Below are 23064 nucleotides of genomic sequence, written 5' to 3'. Positions count from 1 at the left end.
CGTGCGACTGCCTCTGAGAGCCCGCGAGAGCCAGGAGTGCCCGCGAGAGACTTTGAGTGCCCGCGAAAGCCAGGAGTGCCCGCGAGCGCCTTTGAGTGCCTCTGAGTGCGTTTGAGTGCCCGCTAGTGCCTGTGAGTGCCAGCGCGTGCCTTTGAGAGCTCGCGAGTGCCTTCCACTCAAAGATACTCAAAAGCACTCAAAGGCACTCGGGCACTCAAAGGCACTCGCAAGTACTCGAATGCACCTAACTTAAGTAAAGACTTGAAAACATTTCCACCATTTGCTGGCCACAACTTTGCTGGCCAAAGGGAGTAAAGTAATACAGGAATGGAAGTGCTGGCACTGCAGAAGTGTTTCTAAGAAAATTGATTTATCGTGGTTCATCGAGCATTTGCGACAAGTATCGATCCATAGCATAAACATTATTATACTCCAACTCCGAAATTCATTCACTCATATAGCTCACTCATTTTGATTTTGACAGATGGACGTGCAAAGAAATTATTATATTCTGTGATCGTGGATGGATGAGCGATGGAGGTGCTTTTTCACGAATTTATTGAAATTATATCTTGAAATCCATGTGAAATATTGTAATTTACAACAATGATTCATTTCAAGGATAATAAGAATAAGTCAGCGCTAAGTACAAGATGGGCTCAAATGACGAAACAGGAACAAATAATCGAGAAGAAGAAAATGGAGATCCAAGCCAAACTTGAGGCTCAAAAGCAAGCAGCAGCTTTGGCGGCTCAAGCTAAACTTACTAAGTGAGTTATTTTTACTGAATGCAGCTAAATAAATGGAATACCTGGTGTGTAAAAGTAAAACTGAATGTTGATAAAAATGCTTGTCGTTTCACGAATTTCAGGAATGATTCCATATTTTTCCAAGTACCGCTTATTTTTTCTCATTTATATTAACTATTGTTGTATGTGGCCCACCAGTTCTTGAAAAGTACGTCGTTTGCAGTTTTTTTCATTCGGCCATAATGCTGAACCATCACACACACCTACAAATACAGTGTTTGTATTGCAAATATTGAACATTAAAGATAATAAAGTATTAACTGTTGATGTGCTTAAATATATACATAAATAAAAATAATTAAATATTCACCCACCTCATCACCCATAGCACATATAACATAATAAATACTCTAGTATAGATACCCAATTTCATATAAAGAAATGTTGCACTTGTTACTCTGCTTATTTGGATGCTTATTTTGAATTTTAATGCTGATCAATAAAACCCGCTGTGATGTATCAAAATCATAATATAACAAAATCGCAAAGAAGCTGATTCTGTGATTTTAATATTTTACAGTAAAAATCAGGGCTAAAATGTCACTTAGTCTTGTAACTAAATTAATATAAATGCCATCTATACAATTGATTGGAAACAAACAAATTAAAAAGTATAAAGAAACCTTAATTTTGTTATCTTTTCAACAACAGTTTTCACCAATTTACATAATTATTAATGAATTTTAATTGAACATTCCTAAAATATAGTTCTTTCATTTTTTATGTTATACTTCTTATCTAATATGATTTACCTCAAATGTTTGAGGTTCTCTATATTTTTTATTTCATCCAAGTGTCGCCATATACAGTTTTATATGTGTACTAAAGTTAATATATATGAATTGATACCCCATGACCAAAGTAAGTAAACTTTTGTATAGGTTCTTCGAGATACTATTGTAAAGATATTTGCACAGTTCTAAAATTATCTTAATCATTATAATGTATCCAAATAAATGTGCTAATTTGTAAAAACAAAGTTGGCTAGTAAAAAAATGTGGTAACAAGCATTAGTTCAATGTGAAACATCATTTATAGATCTGTGCTCATTATATAGTACTCTATATACTAGTTGTGAGGCATCCGTATAACTCCATTCCCACCGGCTTGCCTAAAATTTTCCACGTATAATCAAAACACTGTAGGAGACTGCGCGCATACCCCACTACTTAAAACTTTACTCAAAATATTCATTAATAAACATGTAGTAAGTAACCTGCGCTTGATAATATGGTGCTTCCTGATGGATCTTTTTAACCAATCACAGCCCGAGTTAAGCCGGTAATTTTTCGACTTTCATTTCATTTCAAAATTCAAAAATCTGCTATCATACATTGGTAGAAACGGCTCGCCAGTAACCCGCTAATTATGGACTTATGATCGAATATTCACTCAAAGTTAAACCTTAAGGCATATAGTGTCAAGGCTGATTTCTAAAGACCCGTACTAACTTACCGCCAATATGTTTCTTAGGAAAAAACTTGTTTTACTATTATACAAATATTATAATAACATATTAAAGTGGCAATTGCATTCACTTGTCGCGATTGTCGCGATATGAAAGTTTGTTTACAAGTAATTAATTGTTAAAATAATGTAATAAAGTAACAAAATTTTATATTTAGTGTTATGGAATCAGTGAAATTAACTTGATAGAGTCTTGTCTGTTAATAAATGTTGTTTTGAGTTTCGCCAAGACGTCTTTTCAAGACTTTTTTAACAGGTACCACATTTTTGTTTTTTTTTGTACTATTTATTTCTAAATGGCCCCTTTAGTCCAATTCGATTATTATACGAAAAAATAAAAGTTTTTGTCAAGATAGGTGATTTTTTTGAACCAGCTTTACTATGAACGAAAATTTTCATGCCTCGCCACTGCTATTTACATAGACTTATGGATACTTATACTTTTTTCAGTAATGTCATATGCCACCACTCATAGTTATAGTGGAGATGAGATAAGTACTTATAGTTTATTTCATATAGGATGTGTATTGTGACATTTCAAATTTTTAAAAGTATTAAATTTGTTATAATTCCAAACCAAAGGATATTCGTAGCGGTTGTAATGTTAGAAAAAATTGAGTAGATAGAAAATGAAGTGATAAAAATAATTACCCCGACTTGTATTTAAAATGGAATATTTATTCATATAAATCTACACCATAGAATTGATTGAATTGGCTATCTTGTCAAATCATGGATCTCCCATTAAGTGCATATGCCTTATATGTGTATATGCCATGTATGCCCGTCATTTTCTTTTGTTTTCAGCTTTGTTTGGCTTTTTGGAATAGTTGTTAAATTTTGTTGTTGTTGTTAACTTTTTGGTTTGTTGTTGACTTTTTGATTTACATGTTGTTTTTTGGTGACATAATAATGAAGTAAAATTAATAATGAAATTATTTTTCCGGATTTAAATCGCGTATATTTGTTTTTTCAAACAAACCTACGTTTCGGGCCCTTTACAGGGCCCATGGTCACGGTTGACCATGGGACCTGTATAGTTTCATTTTCTATGTGTAACAATCGCCAAAACCTAAGAACTCGATAAGTAAAATTAATTATGTTTTTGTTTGTTCTTAAATTATTGTTTAATTTGATTCTTTCTTCATTTTTCATTATCTCGATAAGATATTTAATAGTTATTTTTTCATTTCTTTCTAAATCACTATATCCCTAGGTATTTCAAATTCCAAACTTCACCATACCCATACTATGTGAAAAAGATTATATAATATATGTATACTGATAGGGATTATTCTGTTACATTATTACAAGCTTAGTTAATCTAGCTGTAGTGTATAGATTTGTTTTCAGTATTACTTAATTAATTTCATAGCCATACTAAATAGAAATTCAGTATGAACTTGAACATGATATGTCAAATCTATTCATTTTCAAATCCATTAACTTGAAAAATTATTAAGTATTGAAATGTGAATTGTTGACATGTACACATGAGTGTCAGACTGTTTTTCAGGTTTGATAATTAGACTCCTGTACTTCTGGTTATTTCCAAAACCTCTATGCAAATTTTTTTCATTAGCAGATCATTAGGTAATGTACATTATTATTCTCAATGAGTCTCTAAATATTTGCATCACAAGTTGGCCCCAATTTGGGAAAACATTAGTTCAAATACATAGATATTCACTCTCCACGAATTTTTGTGTACATTACCTATTATGGAAAGTACCAATATGGTATTATTTGTGTTGAACATTATCCCCTTGGCATTTCGTATGTGGATGCTTTAAAGTGTGAGGTAGGAAAAGTTGCAAAAGTAAGTAGCATGAAGAAAAAATCTATTATAAGGTAAGTATATAATCTGATATTGGCATGCTAATATGCATGCGAGTACATGAGTCCAGTATTTTTAGAATAGGCATAAATGACTTCTGAAACAGTATTTGGTTCAAATAATATCGCACCCCTCATGGATGAATTGCATGAGTTACGTCATAAACGTTTATTGCTACATTAGATACAGAAAAATATAACCCACATCGACGACTAATATTGTAGCGACTAATGTTGTAGATAGAGTTACAAGAATGACTGAGGATGTGGGTTATATTTTTCTGTATCTGATGGAGCTATAAACATGTTTTTCGTAACTTCACTTATGCCATTCTTCCATGAGGGGTGCGATATGTGAACTGCTATTACAACAGTGTCGTAACTGAAAATTGTGGAATTGAAAAAACACAATTTGAAAATAAAAATAAACTAAATGGATCTTATTGCCAATAATGTGTTTTCTATTTATCATTATTTTTAATTATCCATTAATAAACGAGAACATAGTGTTTTTTTAATGAGGCAGTACAGGGAAATCCATAACCATAAAAGATACAAGGTAACTGATTTAGAAACCATTCTTTTTTTAAAAACAATTTTGGCGTAGTTAATTTTTTGGTCAAGCATGAGTTGTCCATAAAAATGAATCCCTTCATAAAACTATAACTTTAACTGTAATATTAACTATAATTTTGAGCAACGACACTACTGTAATTGCAGTGCGATATGCTCGTTATTGGATATCCTTAGTGTAGCACTTTTTAATTGCTGGATGGCCAATGGTTCTTACCTATTTTTATTTTAGATGGTAGGTCAATGTTAGATCCATAATTCTTTGCAATTTGCCTAATCTATGTTTATATATACATACATACAGACTATCATGTCTTTCTTCCACAGGACGAGTGGTGTAAATTGTCTTCAGTAGAGACAGATACTTTGTGATTAGTACCTGTTATGATCTTTGTCTCATTTTAAGTAGATTTTTTATGTGTACTTATGGTCAGATAAAATTTTTTTTTTTACAGTACTTGCACCAAAGATGATAAGGGAACTGCTAACATTTTCTCAAACGATGGTAGTTTCATGAGTCAATTCAAGGCATTACTGGAAAAACAAAAACAGGACAAAGAAGAAAAAGAGGAGAAAGAAAAACAAAAGACCCTTGAAGAGGAAAGAGTTAAAAATGAAGCACAAAGACAGGAAATGCATGATAATGACGTGGAGAGTGATAGGGAACACTCTGGAGATTATCATGAGAGAGATCTTCTTGACAAGAGAACTGGAGATCGATCTAGGTAATTAAAAAAAAAGTAGTTATATTAGTCGCGGTTTTCATTAGTAATGTAGGCACGCACACACGCACGCGCGCGCGCGTTTACAAACTATCTCACCTAAATGGTTTTCAGTGCAATTGTGACAATATGTTTTGAATCATGAAGATGAAAGTAATATTTGTTATCATTGACTTACAAATAAATGGATGACGGGTCTAATACAAAAACCACGAAAAAAATGTCCCAAGTCAACCTATTTAAACGTAGTGACATGTAAAGGAATATGAAAAAGCTAAAACGTTGAATTTAAATTGTAATGTCATCGCAATACTGTCTAATTTTGCTTGCTTCGCTGTCAGTCGAACAAACGAAGACTAAAGCGTGAATGACGCTCTGTATACGATTTTAACGCCCTATAATTTCGGACACTTTTTAGCGCGGACCCGACGTCCATATAATTGTAAGTCAATGTTTGTTATCATTTGATTCTAGAAGTTTATTAAAGAAAGTGATGTACTGTTATCTCATTCTCAGGGAAAGACACCGTAGATGGAGTGATAGAGGTCGCAACCGTACACACAGCCCAATGACTCCAGTTGTAGAAGACAGAAAGAAACTCTCAGACAAACAGATCCCTTCCCTCATGCAAATCCCTGTTAGGCCTCCTGAGGATCAATCTCCTGAAAACAGTGAAAGTAATTGGCATGTGTATAGAGGCTCATCTGATGATGAGTCTAAACCTGGGCCAGGCCCCATGGGCCTTGGATCAATGGGTCCAGGTCCCATGGGCCCTGGTCCCATTGGCCCTGGTCCCATGGGCTCTGGTCCTATGGGTCATGGTCCCATGGGACCTGGACCTATGGGTCCTGGCCCTATGGGTCCTGGTCCTATGGGCCCTGGTCCTATGGGCCCGGGTCCTATGGGACCTGGTCCTATGGGGCCTGGTCCTATGGGCCCTGGTCCTATGGGCCCTGGTCCTATGGGTCCTGGTCCTATGGGTCCTGGTCCAATGGGTTCTGGCCCTATGAGGCCAATGGGTCCTAGGACTATGGTTCCTGGACATAGCATAGGTCCGGGTTCAAATATGGGCCCTAGATCAAACATGGGACCTGCACCTGGTATGGGGCCTGGTCCTAATATGGGTCCGGGAGGGCCAATTATGAATATGCCCCCTGGTGGGCCAATGCCTCCTAGAGGTCCAATGCCTCCATTCATGGCTGGTCCGCCTAATTTTCCTATGCCACCGAATTTTATGGGCCCTAATGGCCCTGGTGCTATGCCACCTAATATGTGTGGTCCTAATATGCCCCCAGGACCGAATGGTCCTCCTATGCCTCCGTTTTTCGGCCCTCCGTTTCCTATGGGTCCTAATGGTCCAATGGGTCCCAATGGTCCAATGGGTCCGAATGGTCCAATGGGTCCCAATGGTCCAATGGGCCCTCATGGTCCAATGGGTCCTAATGGTCCAATGGGTCCGATGGTTCACAACGGCCCAATGGGTCCTAACGTACCTATGCGCCCTAACGGTCCCATGGGACATACTGGTCCTAACTCAATGATGCCACCAAATCCCAACGGTAATATGCCGTTTATGGGACCACGTCCTCCTTTCGGACCAAATGGGCCTAATTTCGGTAATGGGAACGGTCCTAACATGCCTTTCATGCCTCCGAACTCAATGCCACCTAATACAATGTCTCTTCATACAATTCCTGAGCCAAAACCCTTGGACGCTCCTTCGATTCCTCCACCGGAGCCAATGAAGCTGCAGAACATTCCGCCGCCCATGCCTCTGCCTCTGAACCACATCCCGAAACCGAAAGACCTCGATCCGGGCAATATACCAGCACCACCAATCGTGACTCAAGGTAACAATTGCCAGAATAATTATCTTGCGAACAGCTTTGCATTTTTATCTCTAATTCGGGTATTAATGCAAAGGTTTGCTTCTTCATGGGACTATTCTATACGAAAACACGAAATTGCGACTTGAAAAGTCTCAAGTGGAGAATCTAAAATGAAATGCTACATGTAACAGTCTAATATAATTTGTATTGCCTTGCTCTTTCTCTATGAAAAATAAATACTAGTTGTAGCACTTCGTTTTATGAAAAAAGTTTATGGGGTTATTCTTCGAGCTTTGCACCCAATGCCTGATTCACAGATATCAATAACATCTCTATGAATTAGCTAGAAATATGTTGTAAAAATGAGAGAAATATATATTGACATTAAAAAGTGGAATTTCTGTGCAATACAAAGATTAGTAAATTATTTAAAGCTATTAAGTAACAAGATTCATATCCATGACCACGATGTAAATTCTCTGTAAATTTCCAATTTAAACATTATACACATAATTTATAGAGCCCTTTTTCGGTCACAAGGATTGTTCTTCGCATGCGTTATTATTGACTATTATTCTAGCTATTATGACTATAATATTTGATGTAATTAAAAATCTAATATAATAATAGATTTATGAAGTCGGCAAAATTTTTATTAGTTCCTATTTGATATGGATTCAACATTTATTTGAATATGTACTTGACATATATTTCACAATTACGGGGCAGAAAATTGACTGATATATCTGTGAATGTTATGGCGGGTTCGCGTGGCGACGGCCGACACAATGCTGACTCGTGGTGTGCAGTTCTCTCTCCAGATGCGTTCCCGCCATCGGTGCACCGCGCGGCCTCCGAGGTGGCCACCAACGGGGACCACTGGGAAAATGTCCTGAAAGCAATACACTCACAAGACCAAAATTTGTGGTAATGCCACTGGTACCCAATATTCCCGACAGGAGGATACGTGATCTTTTATACTTTTATTTCTATAACTTAAAATGTGGTGAGACCGTGTCATGGATAACACAGTAACGATAATCTTTAATGGTATCATTAACGGATGTTTGATAAGAAAGAACATGACATGAAATTGTACAATCAAACTGACCATTATAACTGTCCACGTAAGTAACTCCAAATATAGCAATGGCATAAATATAATTCCTATTACAGGACATTTTAATCATTAAAAGCGTACATTAAAAGTGATACCAAACATATTAAAAGTAGTATTGACAATGAAACGTTTTAAAATTGAAGAGTTCATAGCACGGTCTCACCTTATTTCCAGGTTGATGAAACCTTAAAAGCATATAATATTTCCCTTATTCCCCAATCTGTATTAGTTAATATTATTGCAGGTTTCTTCACAACCCGAATAGCGCGGAATATAAGGCGTTCAGGAACTTAGTAAAGATTATGAAGGATGAAAAGAAGCCAGAAGTGAGACCCGAGGATAAGTATGAACCGGAGTTCTGTATGGATGATGACAGCAATGACAGCAAGTCAGGAGTCAGGGAAGAAAGTAAGGACGGGTATGTACGAAATAGAGCTTTATTTAGTGTAGTCTGTAGTTTCTTAGTCGAAATGTAGTTGTAATTATATTGCCGAGCTAATGTTGACAATGTCTAAATTACCTCTCTTATTCAAGGACGCTTATTTTTATGATATCAAGTGACGGGATCAACAAGTCGTGGGTCAATTGGTAAGCGACACGTCGATCCATAAATGTTGCAGTGCCACTCAAAGCTTTAAATTGCAAAGATCTGAGAGGCACTGTTATTGCGCCCGTCACCCTCTGACACAAAGTTGACCAGTTCTATATGACATTTCCTATACATATATTTATATAGAATGTGTTCCGTACCGATGCCTTACTTTCACAAACTCCTATAAAGAGTGATTATCAGGAGATGGCAAAACTTTGTATTTATTTTAAATTTCTTATCAGGGATGTTAATGTGGATGCATTACCTACTTTAAGAATAGGCAAAAGGCAGTGTGTGAATATGAAGGAAATGTGATGTGAATCAGTCTGCAAATTTTGTATATACAATCCATTTTTTGCATTTCAGTAACTTTGTGCTTTAAGATACGAGTTTAAGAGAGTAAGGCGACGATACATTTCCTTACTCTTACAAATGCAGTTATAGTTGGTAGATGTACTATTAACTGTACATCTAACAAATGTAATATGAATTTTTCAATATAGTTAAACAGAATGAAAAATGTTGTCCCAAGTGTTATGTAAGACCATCATTTTATAGTTTTACATCCAACCTAAAATATGTGCTGGTTAAAGCACAATTGTTGTATTATATCGCACAAACCAAATAAAAAAATAAAACTTGTCTAACTAAAATTTGTCGTAATTAAAAAATGACGGAATTGAGAACATACTTTTTGAAAAAAAAAATACTGAATGAATTTTGTTGCGAATAATGGGATTGTTTTTATTTATGCATAATATTGGTTATCCAATTATAAACGAGAACAGAAATTTATTATAATAATAATATTGCACACATAACCCTGGACTAAGGAAACCCTGTATCGCGAGTGCCATGGAAACAGATAAACAACTACAAATTACACCCAAGCTCAAGAGAGAAATGAACGTAGGCCATACAAATAGAGAAATATTTAAGATTAGGAGGCCGGAGAATCGAACCCGTGACCTCTGCGTTGCAGACTAGCATGCTAACCGTTCGGCCACAGAAGCAGTTAAATAAATTTGGTTCCATTCAATAATTTATTGTTCAAATCGTGTTTGATTTCATGTGCGATATTTGTATGACATTCTGCGTCCCTATAAAACGGAACTCTAATCGAGACCTATCTAATAATTTATAAATATAATAATTTGATACGCGCTTTGGGACAGCTCCTTATATTTTCGCCCACGCATGTTTACATTTGCAAAACCTTATGCAGCTCTTATGATACGTGAGCATGCATTATGCCTTTACCTAGCAAAACGGTAATTGGTAATATTTATTTGTTATATTGACGCGTGACGAGAAATTTTACAAAATATTCCAGCTATACAGAATCTCAGTACCCATGGAGCCAAGTAAAGAGGGAGCATACGAGTTCCCAAAGTGACGAGGAGCCAGAGGCAAGAAGGGAAAGGCGTAAAAGGAAGAAATCTCGATGGAGTGATGAACCGCCATCAGCCGATATTAAGCCGCCGGGTGTTGTAGTGCCTATGCCGGGCACTCTTGTTCCAACGGGTAAGTTGAGAAATAGAGTAATTAAATAAAAGTAAAAGTAAATGAGAAAATTGACTCAAATTGACTTTTATTACTTGCTATAATGTTCTACGAAAAATGACAATATCGGAAAGGGTTCGCGAAATTAAAACTTGTGAAGTACTTGTCGAGATCATTGATCATGTGATAGGTTAAAATCCTCTCCACACAGGAGACTTACATTGATGGAAATGACCATCAAACTTACATTCAGAAGAAAAGGGGAAAAAGCACAATCAAATATGAATTAACAATACCATTACGTTACATTTTTAATAAATGTTTACTTTTTTGTTATTATTTATTTACTGTACATATCTGAACACCTGTATTCTATTAAGTTCAAAAATATAATTTCCTTTTACTGCTATTTTGGCACAAGGGCAGTTCTAATCACGATGACAAAATTCTGGCCTACCATTTTTTCCCTATTTTAGTTCGTAAATTAGTCTTGCGTGTTTGTGAAAATATTCGTAATGTTTCGTAAGACGGACAGTAAAAAAACAAAAATATGCGAATTATGACGATTTGAAATAATAATCTTAGTACAGAGTACTAAAAAAACCGACCTCAAAAGTCATTTATCCACTAGTTTGCCATCCTTAAATGTGGAATATTTTCTTTAAATTTAAATGGGACCACATCTGAGGTATCCTCATTCCTACAAAAAAGAATCACCAAAATCGGTTCACAAGTTAGCCGGAGTTAGCGCGCAACATACATAAAAATACGAAACAATAAAAACAGTCGAATTGAGAACCACCTCCTTTTTTTAAAGTCGGTCAGGGGCTGATAACATAATCAGGAAACGTATATAAAACGAAAGAAATCAAATTAAAATAGCTTATTTCTTAGTTTTGGCTAAGCAGAAAACGTGCAAAATCTGTTGTAAATTAATTTTTCAGTCTCAATAAATCACTAAGTAATGTTTCTGTATAGGTAATAAAAGTACTTAACTAAAACTACAACGTACTAATTATAAAATACGTTCTGGTCAATGTGGACGGGGTCACATTTTCGTAAAATTCTGATGGTTAGAGCTTGAAAACACATTAGCCTGTGCCTGGTTTTCAGTTACCTACGTGAATAAGGGACAAACATACAGGGGACCGATTTCAACTGTGAATCTGTTAGACCTTTTCAATCCGCCACTTCATTTACTGTGTAATGACTATTATGTCTATACTAAAAATATCAACCATCTGAGTTTGGTTACTGACGAAAACACTCACCAGGGAACTGAACGTTTGAGTGATCGCGACATAATTTGAGGCACCGCACTGACGAACTGAACGCGTGCCGTGTTATCATTTGCGGTTTGATGCGAACTTCACGAAGTGTTACGATTTTTCGGAATAGCAAAATTGCACGCATAGAGTACTATTTGTGATAATTTTGGAGTCACATTTTCTCCAGGAGACTGACAACAAATTGCAGCGACGAAAGTATTTAAAAGACTTTGGGTGTAAAATAAGCAATAGACTGAGGGTCATATTCTAGAACTCTACTCAATGCTCAAGTCAGGACTTGAGTATGATTTAAAGCGCTAGAAATCATACTCAAGTCCTGACTTGAGCATTGAGTAAAGTTCTGGAATACGACCCTGATTGTACTTTCGTGACCATAACTGCTTCATTCTTGACTTTAAAATAGCAAGACAACTTAGAAGTTTAAAAGCTGAATTGCCAAGCATCAATTAGAAATTCAAAAATTCAGCTTTTAAACAATATTTTCCAGTCCATTCGGGAGTTGCGATACACCAGGGGACTGAGGGTTTGCGACTTCAATCTTTTCATTAAAAAAAACAACAATTCTTATGTCGCCACTTTCAGTGACTAGATGGTTAATGATGTAAATATAGGTGTAGATATAAAAATAAGTGATGAAATGAAGAAATTTCACATGATATGTCTCGGGCCATCGAAAATTCCATCATGATTAGAACGTACCACAACGCTGTCACCATTTGTAAGATTTTTCACACACGTTCGTCTCTTTGAAGGATGACGTATTAAGAATTCATTTTTATAAATATCAGGTACAAAACTTGCAAAAATTGACGAGGAAGGAATAAAACTGACTACGATGAACCGAACCAACCAAGCGTTAATGCAATACGCTCTTACAAACTATGGTACAACAAATTTGAGTGTTGAGGATTGGAAGAAGTGCGAAGATAACTTTAAACTTAATCTGTTGTATCAGGTATGTTGGCTCTTCTTTATACAGATTTTTATTGAGTATCAACAGCACACACATACTAAGGCAGGGAAATAAATAACACAGTGATCATAATTAATTTTCAGGATATGCTAAAGAAAAGGCAGGAGGTGGAGCGACTGGCGGCAGCCGGTAAGCACAAATACGAGTATGACAGCGACGAAGATACTGCGGACGGCACTTGGGAACATAGGTAATTAATTGAAGAATGTGATGTACTTGGAAAAGAATAACGCACAGGCTAAATATAGAAGGTTACTCGATCTGTTCAAATATACATAATATCCAAGGATGTTCTATTGAACACTTTAGTCCATACATTATTTCAGACACAAAGTTTGCGTTCACGTAACGAGTAAAAGAAAGAAAGATAAATAAATATCAATGTTTTATTACTATGTTATTTAAACATAGAGACCTTTGTTTTTCCGAGATTGTAGCGTATATGTGTTGTATTTGAAATTAAATTGTCGTAACGTTTATTACAGGCTTCGTGCAAAAGAAATGTTTGCAACACAGAAATGGGCAGATGAGTTGACGAAACAAGCTGCTGGCAAACACCATATAGGTGATTTCTTGCCTCCGGAAGAACTGAAAAAGTAAGTGCATATTATTATGTGCTTTATAAAAGAACATATATTTCCACTCAGAATATGAAACAAGCAATTTCTCGCTGTAGTGTATTTTCAAGAGTGATTTTTTAACTTTTTACGCTCGGGGAGAAGCTCAAGTATGCAACACTATTTTCTTATGTTTTGCAAAAATAAAGCTTGGAAACTGTGACAGTGTATATCTGACTGTAGCGTACTGTACTAAGTGTAGCTCTCTTCTATAATAGACAGAATCATAGTGACTAATATAAAAAATCTGGTGCATCCCAGATTTTTTGAAAGCGACAATAATAAGAAATATGAGAAATTAAATAATAATAATAATGAGAAATTAAATTCCAAAGAAAACACTTTTACGTAGGGGACCTCTCTGAAATCGCGAAAAGACCTTTACACACACATTGCTCTTTTTTTAATATACCTCGACAGAAATTACAATTGCGAGAATCCTTAGCCTAGAAGTCATGCCTCGTATCTCGAACCCGTACTTTTTTTCCTATTTAATAATGCACTATTACAGATTCATGGAAAAGTACTCGGCGGTGAAAAGTGGCAAGGAGCCAGACCTCAGTGATTACAAAGAATTCAAACTTAAAGAGGACAATGTTGGTAAGTCATGACTTAACATTTCGCATTGTTATTAATACCTACATAGTTTGTCGGGGATATCGGTTATTTTTCTCAAATCCGTATTAATAAAAAGCTCTTAAATCAGTTATTAAATTTACCCTCCAGCTCCTCTAAAACCCTTTGCAACTACTAAATATCTAAGCTAAGCGTGCTTGGAAGAAATTGCAATTTAGTAATAATGCCGCATGTTGAATATGTGCTTATTCTGTTATACCCACATTGCATTTCTATGTTGTCTTTGTAATTTTTAACGTGTAATAAAAAATATTTCGTTAATTCATTCACTCTCTGTATTATAAGACCGTTTGCGCAATACATTCGATTCGTATCTGTTTCGAGAAATGACGGTCCAAAATGTCACAGGTATCCAAAGTGCCATTTTAAATGTCACAGGTATTCAAAGTGTAATTTTATCTCTTGGTGTACAAGCGATGTTCGTATGTTCCAGGACTCCAATCGGACTTAGTGCACAAGCGACATCCGAGTGACTCTCGAGTTTTCTGATTTGCATAGTCTCGGATTCGGAACTCTATACGAACCGGATGCAGTACGCAAACGCACTAAGACTAAATCGTTGATGTCCTTAATGATACTATATCAAGTGAACAAGATTCCGCACTTGATTAAAAATATGTAAATGAAAAATAATAGCTTTAGCTTCAAATCAGACGCTTCTAGAAACGCTGCAGTGAAGCAGCAGCCGCGCGTCTAGCGTAATTTTTAGTTCACTAATTGTGACAGCAAAAATGGTGTCACGACATTGGCGCTTTAACTGCGCTTCTAAATAATGTATCAAAATCAGTAATGGCGCTGCTACAGCGCTTCTATAAGCGTCTCATTTGAAGGCGCCCTAAGTGCTGTGTGACGAATATTCATCATATATAGTTATAATTAGTAGTCAGTTAGAAACAATTGTTTTTAAAATTAGGTTACGAAGTGAGTAGATTATATTGAAAAAACAAGTAGAACACAATATAAACTTTCCGAAACGGTTATTTCGGTTATGGGTATGTACTTTCAGGAGTAATTCCATCCAATATTTTTGGATGGAAAAATCTGTTGGTACTGCAGCGCAATCTGCATCTTAGAAACATCGCCTTTTTCGGCATGATCGCGAAAAAATCATCAATACGGGTTTCGGCAAACATCCCCGACGCGCTGCAGAAGCACGACATCCCCAACAAGGCCCTGCAGATGTTATTGTATTGTACGCGCAGAGTAATGTAGATACCTGTTGTACGAAATCCACAGACAGCTCGTGTAAAACGACTTGCAAAGTAAATCTTCGAGCAAGCATATTGCCCCGTACCGCCAGCGCTCTATGCACTCTTTCGACATCACTATCGTGTTTACGGTGTTTATTTACGTGCCCGAGATATTTGTACTCGGGCGACTCTTTTGTGGTCTACTCCATTAAACCGTACTGGAGGTACATGATTTGGGGCTTTAATATTAGGGGTTAAAGTATGAAATTGCCGTTTTATTGCAATAGGTTCTTTGAATTTTCATAGAATCTTCATGGTTTGAGGTTTTCGAATGAAACTTTTTTCAAATGGTTTCTGTGATTTTTTTTTTTAAATTTGAAACATTTGAATATCGACTTTCAATTGTTTTTGTTATTCAATTTAGACAAGAAAGATGGATACTGCGAAAATTCGAGTGATTTTTGAATACGAGTTCCGACGCGGAACTAACGCGGCAGAAACAGCCCGCAATATCAATGCTGCGTTTGGAGAGGGGTCTACTAATGAACGCACCGTGCGATTTTGGTTTAAACGCTTTCGTGATGGAAATTTCGACTTAAAGAACGAGGCACGAGGAAGACCGCCCACACAGGTGAATAACGATGAATTAAGAGAGATAGTGGAAGCCGATCCTAGTCAAACTACCCAGGAATTAGCGGCATGGTTTAACGTTACCTTACCCACAATATTGACTCACTTGCGTCAAATCAATAAAATAAAAAAATACGAAAAATGGGTGCCTCATGATTTGACTGATCTGCAGAAAGAAACGCGTGTAGAAACTTGTGTTGCCTTGTTGAACCGGTACAGAAATGAAGGAATATTGGATCGAATTGTAACATGTGATGAAAAGTGGATTCTTTATGATAACCGGAAAAGAAAAATGCAATGGCTGACCCCAGGTCAAATGCCACAACAGTGTCCTAAAGCAAAACTTACCAATAAAAAGGTAATGGTAACTGTTTGGTGGTCTCAACATGGTGTTATTCACTATAGTTTTCTCTGATCTGGTCAAGCAATAACGGCAGATGTCTATTGTGCCGAACTCCGAACCATGTTGACAAAACTAGCAGTAAAACAGCCCCGACTCATGAATCGATCTTCACCATTATTGCTCCACGACAACGCGAGACCTCACACAGCACGAGAAACCATTTTGACCCTTCAGGAACTGCAGTTAGAAACCATTCGTCATCCTCCGTATTCACCAGACCTTGCTCCAACGGACTACCATTTTTTTCGTGATTTGGACAATTATCTACGTGACAAGAAGTTTTCTTCCCAGGAGGCAGTACAAAATGCTTTCACACAGTTTGTGCAGTCTAGATCGTCGGAGTTCTATCGCAAAGGCATTAATAACCTTCCCATTAGATGGCAGCAATGTATAGATAATAATGGCAACTATTTTGATTAAATAAATTTGTTAAAAATTTAAAAAATAAACAATTTAGATTTTCAGTACAAATCGGCAATTTCATACTTTAACCCCTATTATTTGCTTTGAAAATCGTAAATTCACTCTATACGTTGTAACGTAATCCATGCATGATTAATGAGCGAAACTTTAAAAAACTCGCAAAAATGATGCGTACTCACTAATCAGTGAGTAACCGTTGATATAAACGCAAAGTTTTATTTATTGGTAAAGGCATGGGACTTAAGTAGTATTTTAATAATGGTCCTATATTTAAAACGGACTTATTAATACGGGCTAGAAAGGTCAACCGGTAACTAATGAAAGCAATTCGACATGTAGTGTACTTCTAGTGTACTGTACTTTCTACCCTGTCTCACTGCAAGAGAAACCGAAAAATTACGCAAACGTAAAAAATAACTGAGTATTCACTCAGTATGCAATCAAAAAATATAAAATGCTCGTAATTTGAATATCTGTCTACAACTACTATGCCAAATTCATGTTTCGGTAACGTGAATAACGTCTTGCCAAGAGTCTAGTTCTGGAATGTGGAAATTTATTCAGATATGAAATCATATCATAAATGTCCGAGACAGTATTTCCGTTGGCGATTGCAACTATGATGACAAACAACTATATTTTTGTTCCTGATACTGAGTATCGATTCTTCGCGCGCTTTGTGTGAACAAATTTTTTCCCCTAATTTAATAGTCTAACGGAGTAATTTTAGGGTTCGTTTTCTCTACCTAGTTTCGGTGGCAAGCTTAAACCGTGTTTTATTCCCTAGACTCTAGGACCTAGAGAATAATGAAATTTGAATTTTAGTCATGAGATTTGAACTGAATGCTCCACAACATAGCGCTACAAAAAGATCGAAATTTAAGATTTTGTAAATGTAGAATAAGCCGACTAGCCTGACAAGCGCCTTCTAATGATTTTCGTCGTAGGGTGGATTGAAAATTAAAATCTTACATTCAGGATGAAAATTATTTCCATATCAGGCGTTACATTCTACAGCGAAGCGAAGCGATATCTTAAGTAATAGAAAGCAGTAGTCTGCACCCTCACTCTAAATATACTATTTGGGTTTCTAGCGACACAAACCACTATTTTATCAAAATTCTTATCGTGTATGGTGGACTTTTTTTTAACTGTATTTCCTAGGTTTCAAAATACTGAATATGGTATCTTTTATATTCTAGGCTTCAAGATGCTGCAAAAACTTGGGTGGAACGAGGGACAAGGCCTCGGCGCTGAGGGCACTGGGATTGTCGAACCTATTAACAAGTAAGTTTAGTATGTTTTGAAATAATAAATCAATCATAGTTAAAAAAGGTATAAAATAAATGTCTAATTATTTACAAGACAAAACAAACAAAGACAAAGGACAAGACCCCTATCGTGGACATCCATCCAGGGCACAGAATAACAAATACAATAGAAGTGCTTAGTGGGCGTCACACGTATGCCAACAATACGCGGAGTTCCATTTACTTGAGCTCAGTCCGCCATTTTGCGCTTTGTACGTTATGGCCAATTATCTCGCGCAAAACCTCAAAAATCAAAAGTGCCTTATTTTGCTACTTTGGAGTGCAAAAATTATATTCTGTAATATTATCCATGTGGTGTTTAATATCTCAAATTAGTACATTTTAAATTTGAACGCAATAAGTTAACGTAGATATTATATTATTGTTCTTAAGACTATTATTATACATTATTCATACATTTATATCGTAAAAATTAAATTATAATTGGACCATTAACTAAGTACATTCGTATATTTACGTCAAAAATAAATTATAGTTTTATAATTTTAACAAATAGGGACATATTATAATATACAGATAACCATTGACTAAGTACTTTACTGTAGCAGTATCTCCAGGTTCATACTTTTGACACGCCTTTTTTTATTAACCATGAATTTGTTCTATCATGAACCCATAACTCAATAGGACTGCTAATCTCCATACAGATCGTAACTCTGAAAAAAGTCAAAATCCCGTCCTATATCTGGACGGCGCTGATCAATAGCCTGGAAGTAGTATAAATTACGTTAATGGCCGTAGATATCAATTAATTCCTCTTTAATATGAAATATAAGTACTCACTTGTTTCTTTGTAATATAATTCAAATATTGATTATAAGCTAGAATATTTTTTTGTTCATTGACAAATACGCGTATCAGGACGGGATTGTGTTACAAATTAATTTAAAAATTAATGCTTGATAATATGGGTAGATGGCGCTAATCTTAACCCATAATTGGTCGCGTGGGGTGTTTCACACACCGTTGCAGGTTTCTAGGCTCATAATTTTTTTAAATTTGAAGTTACAGCGCCTGTCTTCAGGTTCGTAACTGCGTACAGTCTTCAAACAGTTTTGTCTAATAGTAATGCAAACCACCCTATTTTTTCGCTACAGTTACAATAGGTTATTAATTAAATACCTTATTTTTAATTTTACAAAGAAAACGTTCCAATTTACGCTACATTAAGTTTTACAAATTATTTTATTGAATGAATTTTTATTAAGTTCAATTTATTATTACCACCTCAGTCAACCGTGACCATGGGACCTGTAAAGGGCCCGAAACGTCGGTTTGTTTGAAAAAACAAATATACGCGATTTAAATCCGGAAAAATAGTTTCATTTCCTATGTGTAACAATCGCCAAAACCTAAGAACTCCATAAGTAAATATATTTTTTTATTATTACGTATTTAAGTAAGACAGGTGGACAAAAATACATTGTAGTGACATATGTACAACGAATATAATGGCATTTTAAAGATTTTGTTGTAATGTGGTGTTTTTTTGTATTTTGTTTTGAGGTAGCTGTAAAATGCCACATGAATTGACTGTTTATGAGATCGTGCAGCAATTGAAAGACGAAGAAGCTGTTGATAGTGCTTCTGAAGGTGAACAACTTCATGAAGTCATTATGAAATGACCATAATTGTGCATAATAACAAAGCGAAAATGAAAACGAAGGTATTCGCACACCACCTCGACCGCTGCAAAATACACAATATTACAAGGGGCTTGAAAGTGGAGGTCCTGAGTCGGCATCTAGAGCAGTCCGGTCGCCTTTATATAAACAATGCCATATATGTCCTAGAATCAAGGACCAAAAAATCAAGACAGAATGTTCGAAAGGCTTAAAACATATGTGCATTGATCACACGATACTAGCCTGCCAAAATTGTGGTGAAGAAAATAAGCTGTTACGAATATTGTTGTTTTTTTATTAATAGTATGTTTTATCAGTCAGAAAGACTATCTGTAATGTAAGCTAGAAAATAACTGTTCAAATATTGTCATTAATAAAAGTCTAATTTTGCGTGTATTTTGTATTTTATTTCACGAGTCTATTTTGGGGTGTCGCACACCCCACGCGACCAATTGCGTAACTTTTTTAGCGCGACTAATTGGGTTAATTAAAATAAAAGAATAACCGGCAGTATCCATAAAAATCTGTGCAATAAGCGCCATCTAGTTGATTTGTCTGTTATCACCGGAAATTAGAGTAGCTTTAATAAATTGCATCTCGTCAATGTAAAACAAATTAGTTACGAAAATAGCTATTTCGTACTCGTCGCGACATCTACTACGGTACTAAATACCCGGCTACGTTGTCTTGTATCGCGAATAGCAATCCTCTTGAGTATTGGTCCATGGTTCTATTTTTTTTCTACTATCGTTTAACTTGAATTGTGCAGAGCAAACCAACCAGTGGCAAATATGGGCCTAGGCGCTTCTGCATCCGATATCGTGTCCCCGGAAGACGACGAGTTCGACGCGTACAGGAAGCGAATGATGCTCGCTTATAGATTTAGACCTAATCCATTGGTAAGTTTCTCGCTCTCTCCGATATGACATTAGAATTAGAAATTTAACCTCTTAAGACCCAGCAAACTACAATGGGAAAAGCGCTTAACGCCCAATGTATATTAAAATGATCTAAATATAATTACATGTTTCACGCCCAAGTAAGAATGCACTCAGTTTTGTATGAAAAACGTATTTTTATCTCAAAAAAAGGAGGAGGTTCTCTATTCGATTGTATTTTTTTGTATGTATGTCACGCGATAACTATTTATGAACCGATTTTGATGATTCATTTCTTGTTGGAAAGAGGGTGGTACCTCAGATGTGATTCCATTTAAATTTGAATAAAATATTCCACCTCTTAAGGGTGGCAAACTAGGGGATAAATCCGGTTTCAATAAAACTTGGCAAATAGATGTAATTCCACGATCTCATGAGGTCGGTTTTTTTAGTTTTCTTTTACTTTTATTATTCTATACTTCGTTTCAATCCATTTTCAACAAAATATAAACAAACAAGTCACTGACCCGGCCATAGACGGTTTAGTGATGGCCAATTGTAATGCCAACTACAAATCGATTAATTAATTGAATTAATCGATTTATTCAATTGTGTCATACTGGAGATTTTCCCTACATAAGCATATTTAAAATTTCCGAAATCGCAATTTTAAGCCCTCTTTCAAATCCTTACACTTAGATACTCTTTCGTTTGCTATTGAAATCTCATCCAAAATACTCATTTGTATGCATTTCAAGCGGCGGTCGGTGGGTTTTATTATTAACTATGTAAAAGTAAAGTGAAGAACGCTCTAAAGGGGTGCCACTCACTTTACATAAGTTTAACAAAATTATAAACAATCGTGAAGATGTGATATAAATAGTTATGGAGAGTAAGTCTTGTTTCGATCCTACATGAACAGGACTCCTTCCTTTCTCCAACTTTCTTCCCACGAGGTAATTAACGACTAACGTTAGGTCCAGGAGAAAGGTATTGTATTTTACTTGAATATTTACTTCTAAGTTCATAGATTTCTTTTTGTATTTTGATTTAGATCATTTTGTCACTTTTCTACTTCAGTCGTCATCCTTTTGAGTACTGTACTAGTTATTAATTTGTAAATAAATGATTTTCTTTCTTTCACAGAATAATCCTCGAAGACCATACTATTGAGAAGATCATAACAGCTGCAGTGAAAGCTTAGGGATCATGACCAAAGTTCGCTTATTATTATAAAAAATGCTTGGCAGCCAAATTCCAATGAAATTATGATATATACTTTATTCACTGCCTGTATACGTCGCTGTATTGTATATAACACGCATGAGGTCACCAATCAAATAATAATCAACAGGACATCTTTTTAGAACCTGCCATTATCTTTCTAAAGGATTATCCGGCCGTAAAACTTCTAAAGGTGGAACTGCTCTGGGCAAGATGACAAACAGTATTGTGCGTCAAAATTGCATATGCGTGCAGTGTCCCAATTAATAAAGCCACTATAGCGTTGTTAAGACCCCCATATACTTACGATTCCTCGTTTTGACCGAGATAGTCACGATAATCTTATCGATCCGTCGCTACTCCCATGGCTTTCAAGTTAATCGTTAACGACATAAAGATATACTATCGATCCATCGGTTAAATCAGGCTGAAACTATAGATCGTGAAGACAAATCCGTATATTACTATGTCGTTTCAATAATCGTTTTGTAGTTATTCTCCTGTAATGCAGTTCTAGTGCGGTTCTGCCGCTTAAGGGATCCACATTTATTACCTACGTTGTTTTGTGGGTTTTGTACACGAATTTCTAAATAATGTATGTTTTCTCTTGTAGTGTAATTAATGTGTTTTTATATAATATGTAGTTAAACAAATTAATGCTCTATGAATTTCACATGTTTTATATCACAAATTGCCGCATTTTGGCGTGGAACGACGTATAGCCCTTAGACGAGCGAGACCCATGGCCAGATGTTAGACGTGTAAAGGTGAATACACGTTGGAATTTTATTACATTTTGTTCGTAATATTAAATTATAGAATAATTATTTACTTATAGTTTATTAGTTTACAGCAAAAAAACATTGTAAAACAATACAAAGTATAAAGAATATCAACAAAGTACTATAAGTTTCATTTTGACAAGAAATGGTGACCATAATGCTTTTGACGTCGTCATTTTAAATTTGTTATTTTGCAACATGGCGCGGGTTCAAATTTAACTGGTTAACCCAAATTAATACAAGGATTTTTTTTAGTGTTAGAAATGTTAATCAACTGGTGTTTTAAAATGGTCGTTGGAAATAAATCTTCGAGATTATAGCTAAGACTTACTTCCATTTTATTTAGTGTAACTTGTATTATAATAAGTAAGTACGTTATTTGGCAAAGTATTGTTAACTCTCAATAAACGATTTTAACTGTATTTAATCATTATTTTCATTTTACTTTGATAGTGATTAATTATTGGAATTCTTTGGAATAAAAGGCGACAATATTCTTCCATTTCCCAAGTTCGAACGGCAGATAGGCTCGTTGCCAGTATTTAGAGCATAATACGTCATCAGAGGGCACTTTGCCCGAACATTTTGTATCCAGCGCTACCGTAAAGGTCA

At 35.7% G+C, this 23064-nt stretch overlaps 1 protein-coding gene across 2 annotated transcripts; it reads left to right on the top strand.

Annotated features, from left to right (window-relative positions):
• Positions 1–606: 606 nt before the first annotated feature.
• LOC113234764 (YLP motif-containing protein 1-like) lies at positions 607–22701 on the top strand. 2 transcript variants are annotated; one of them, XM_026470233.1, is made up of 14 exons: positions 607–770; positions 5141–5410; positions 5924–6067; positions 6374–7257; positions 8046–8163; positions 8601–8774; positions 10282–10472; positions 12529–12695; positions 12797–12903; positions 13199–13309; positions 13842–13930; positions 17815–17899; positions 20338–20467; positions 21593–22701. In XM_026470233.1, exons 1-14 carry the CDS (start codon positions 607–609, stop codon positions 21617–21619), a joined length of 2661 nt encoding a protein of 886 aa, XP_026326018.1. In that variant the 3' UTR covers positions 21620–22701. The 2 variants fall into 2 exon arrangements, with proteins under 2 accessions (XP_026326018.1, XP_026326019.1); XM_026470234.1 differs by lacking the exons at positions 20338–20467; positions 21593–22701 and adding an exon at positions 19450–19468.
• Positions 22702–23064: the final 363 nt, after the last annotated feature.

The sequence above is a fragment of the Hyposmocoma kahamanoa genome, unplaced genomic scaffold (assembly GCF_003589595.1).
Source record: "Hyposmocoma kahamanoa isolate Upper Pololo Valley unplaced genomic scaffold, ASM358959v1 86, whole genome shotgun sequence".
Classification (NCBI taxonomy): Eukaryota; Metazoa; Arthropoda; class Insecta; order Lepidoptera; family Cosmopterigidae; genus Hyposmocoma; species Hyposmocoma kahamanoa.
This window is presented reverse-complemented; position numbering and strand designations above follow the sequence as displayed.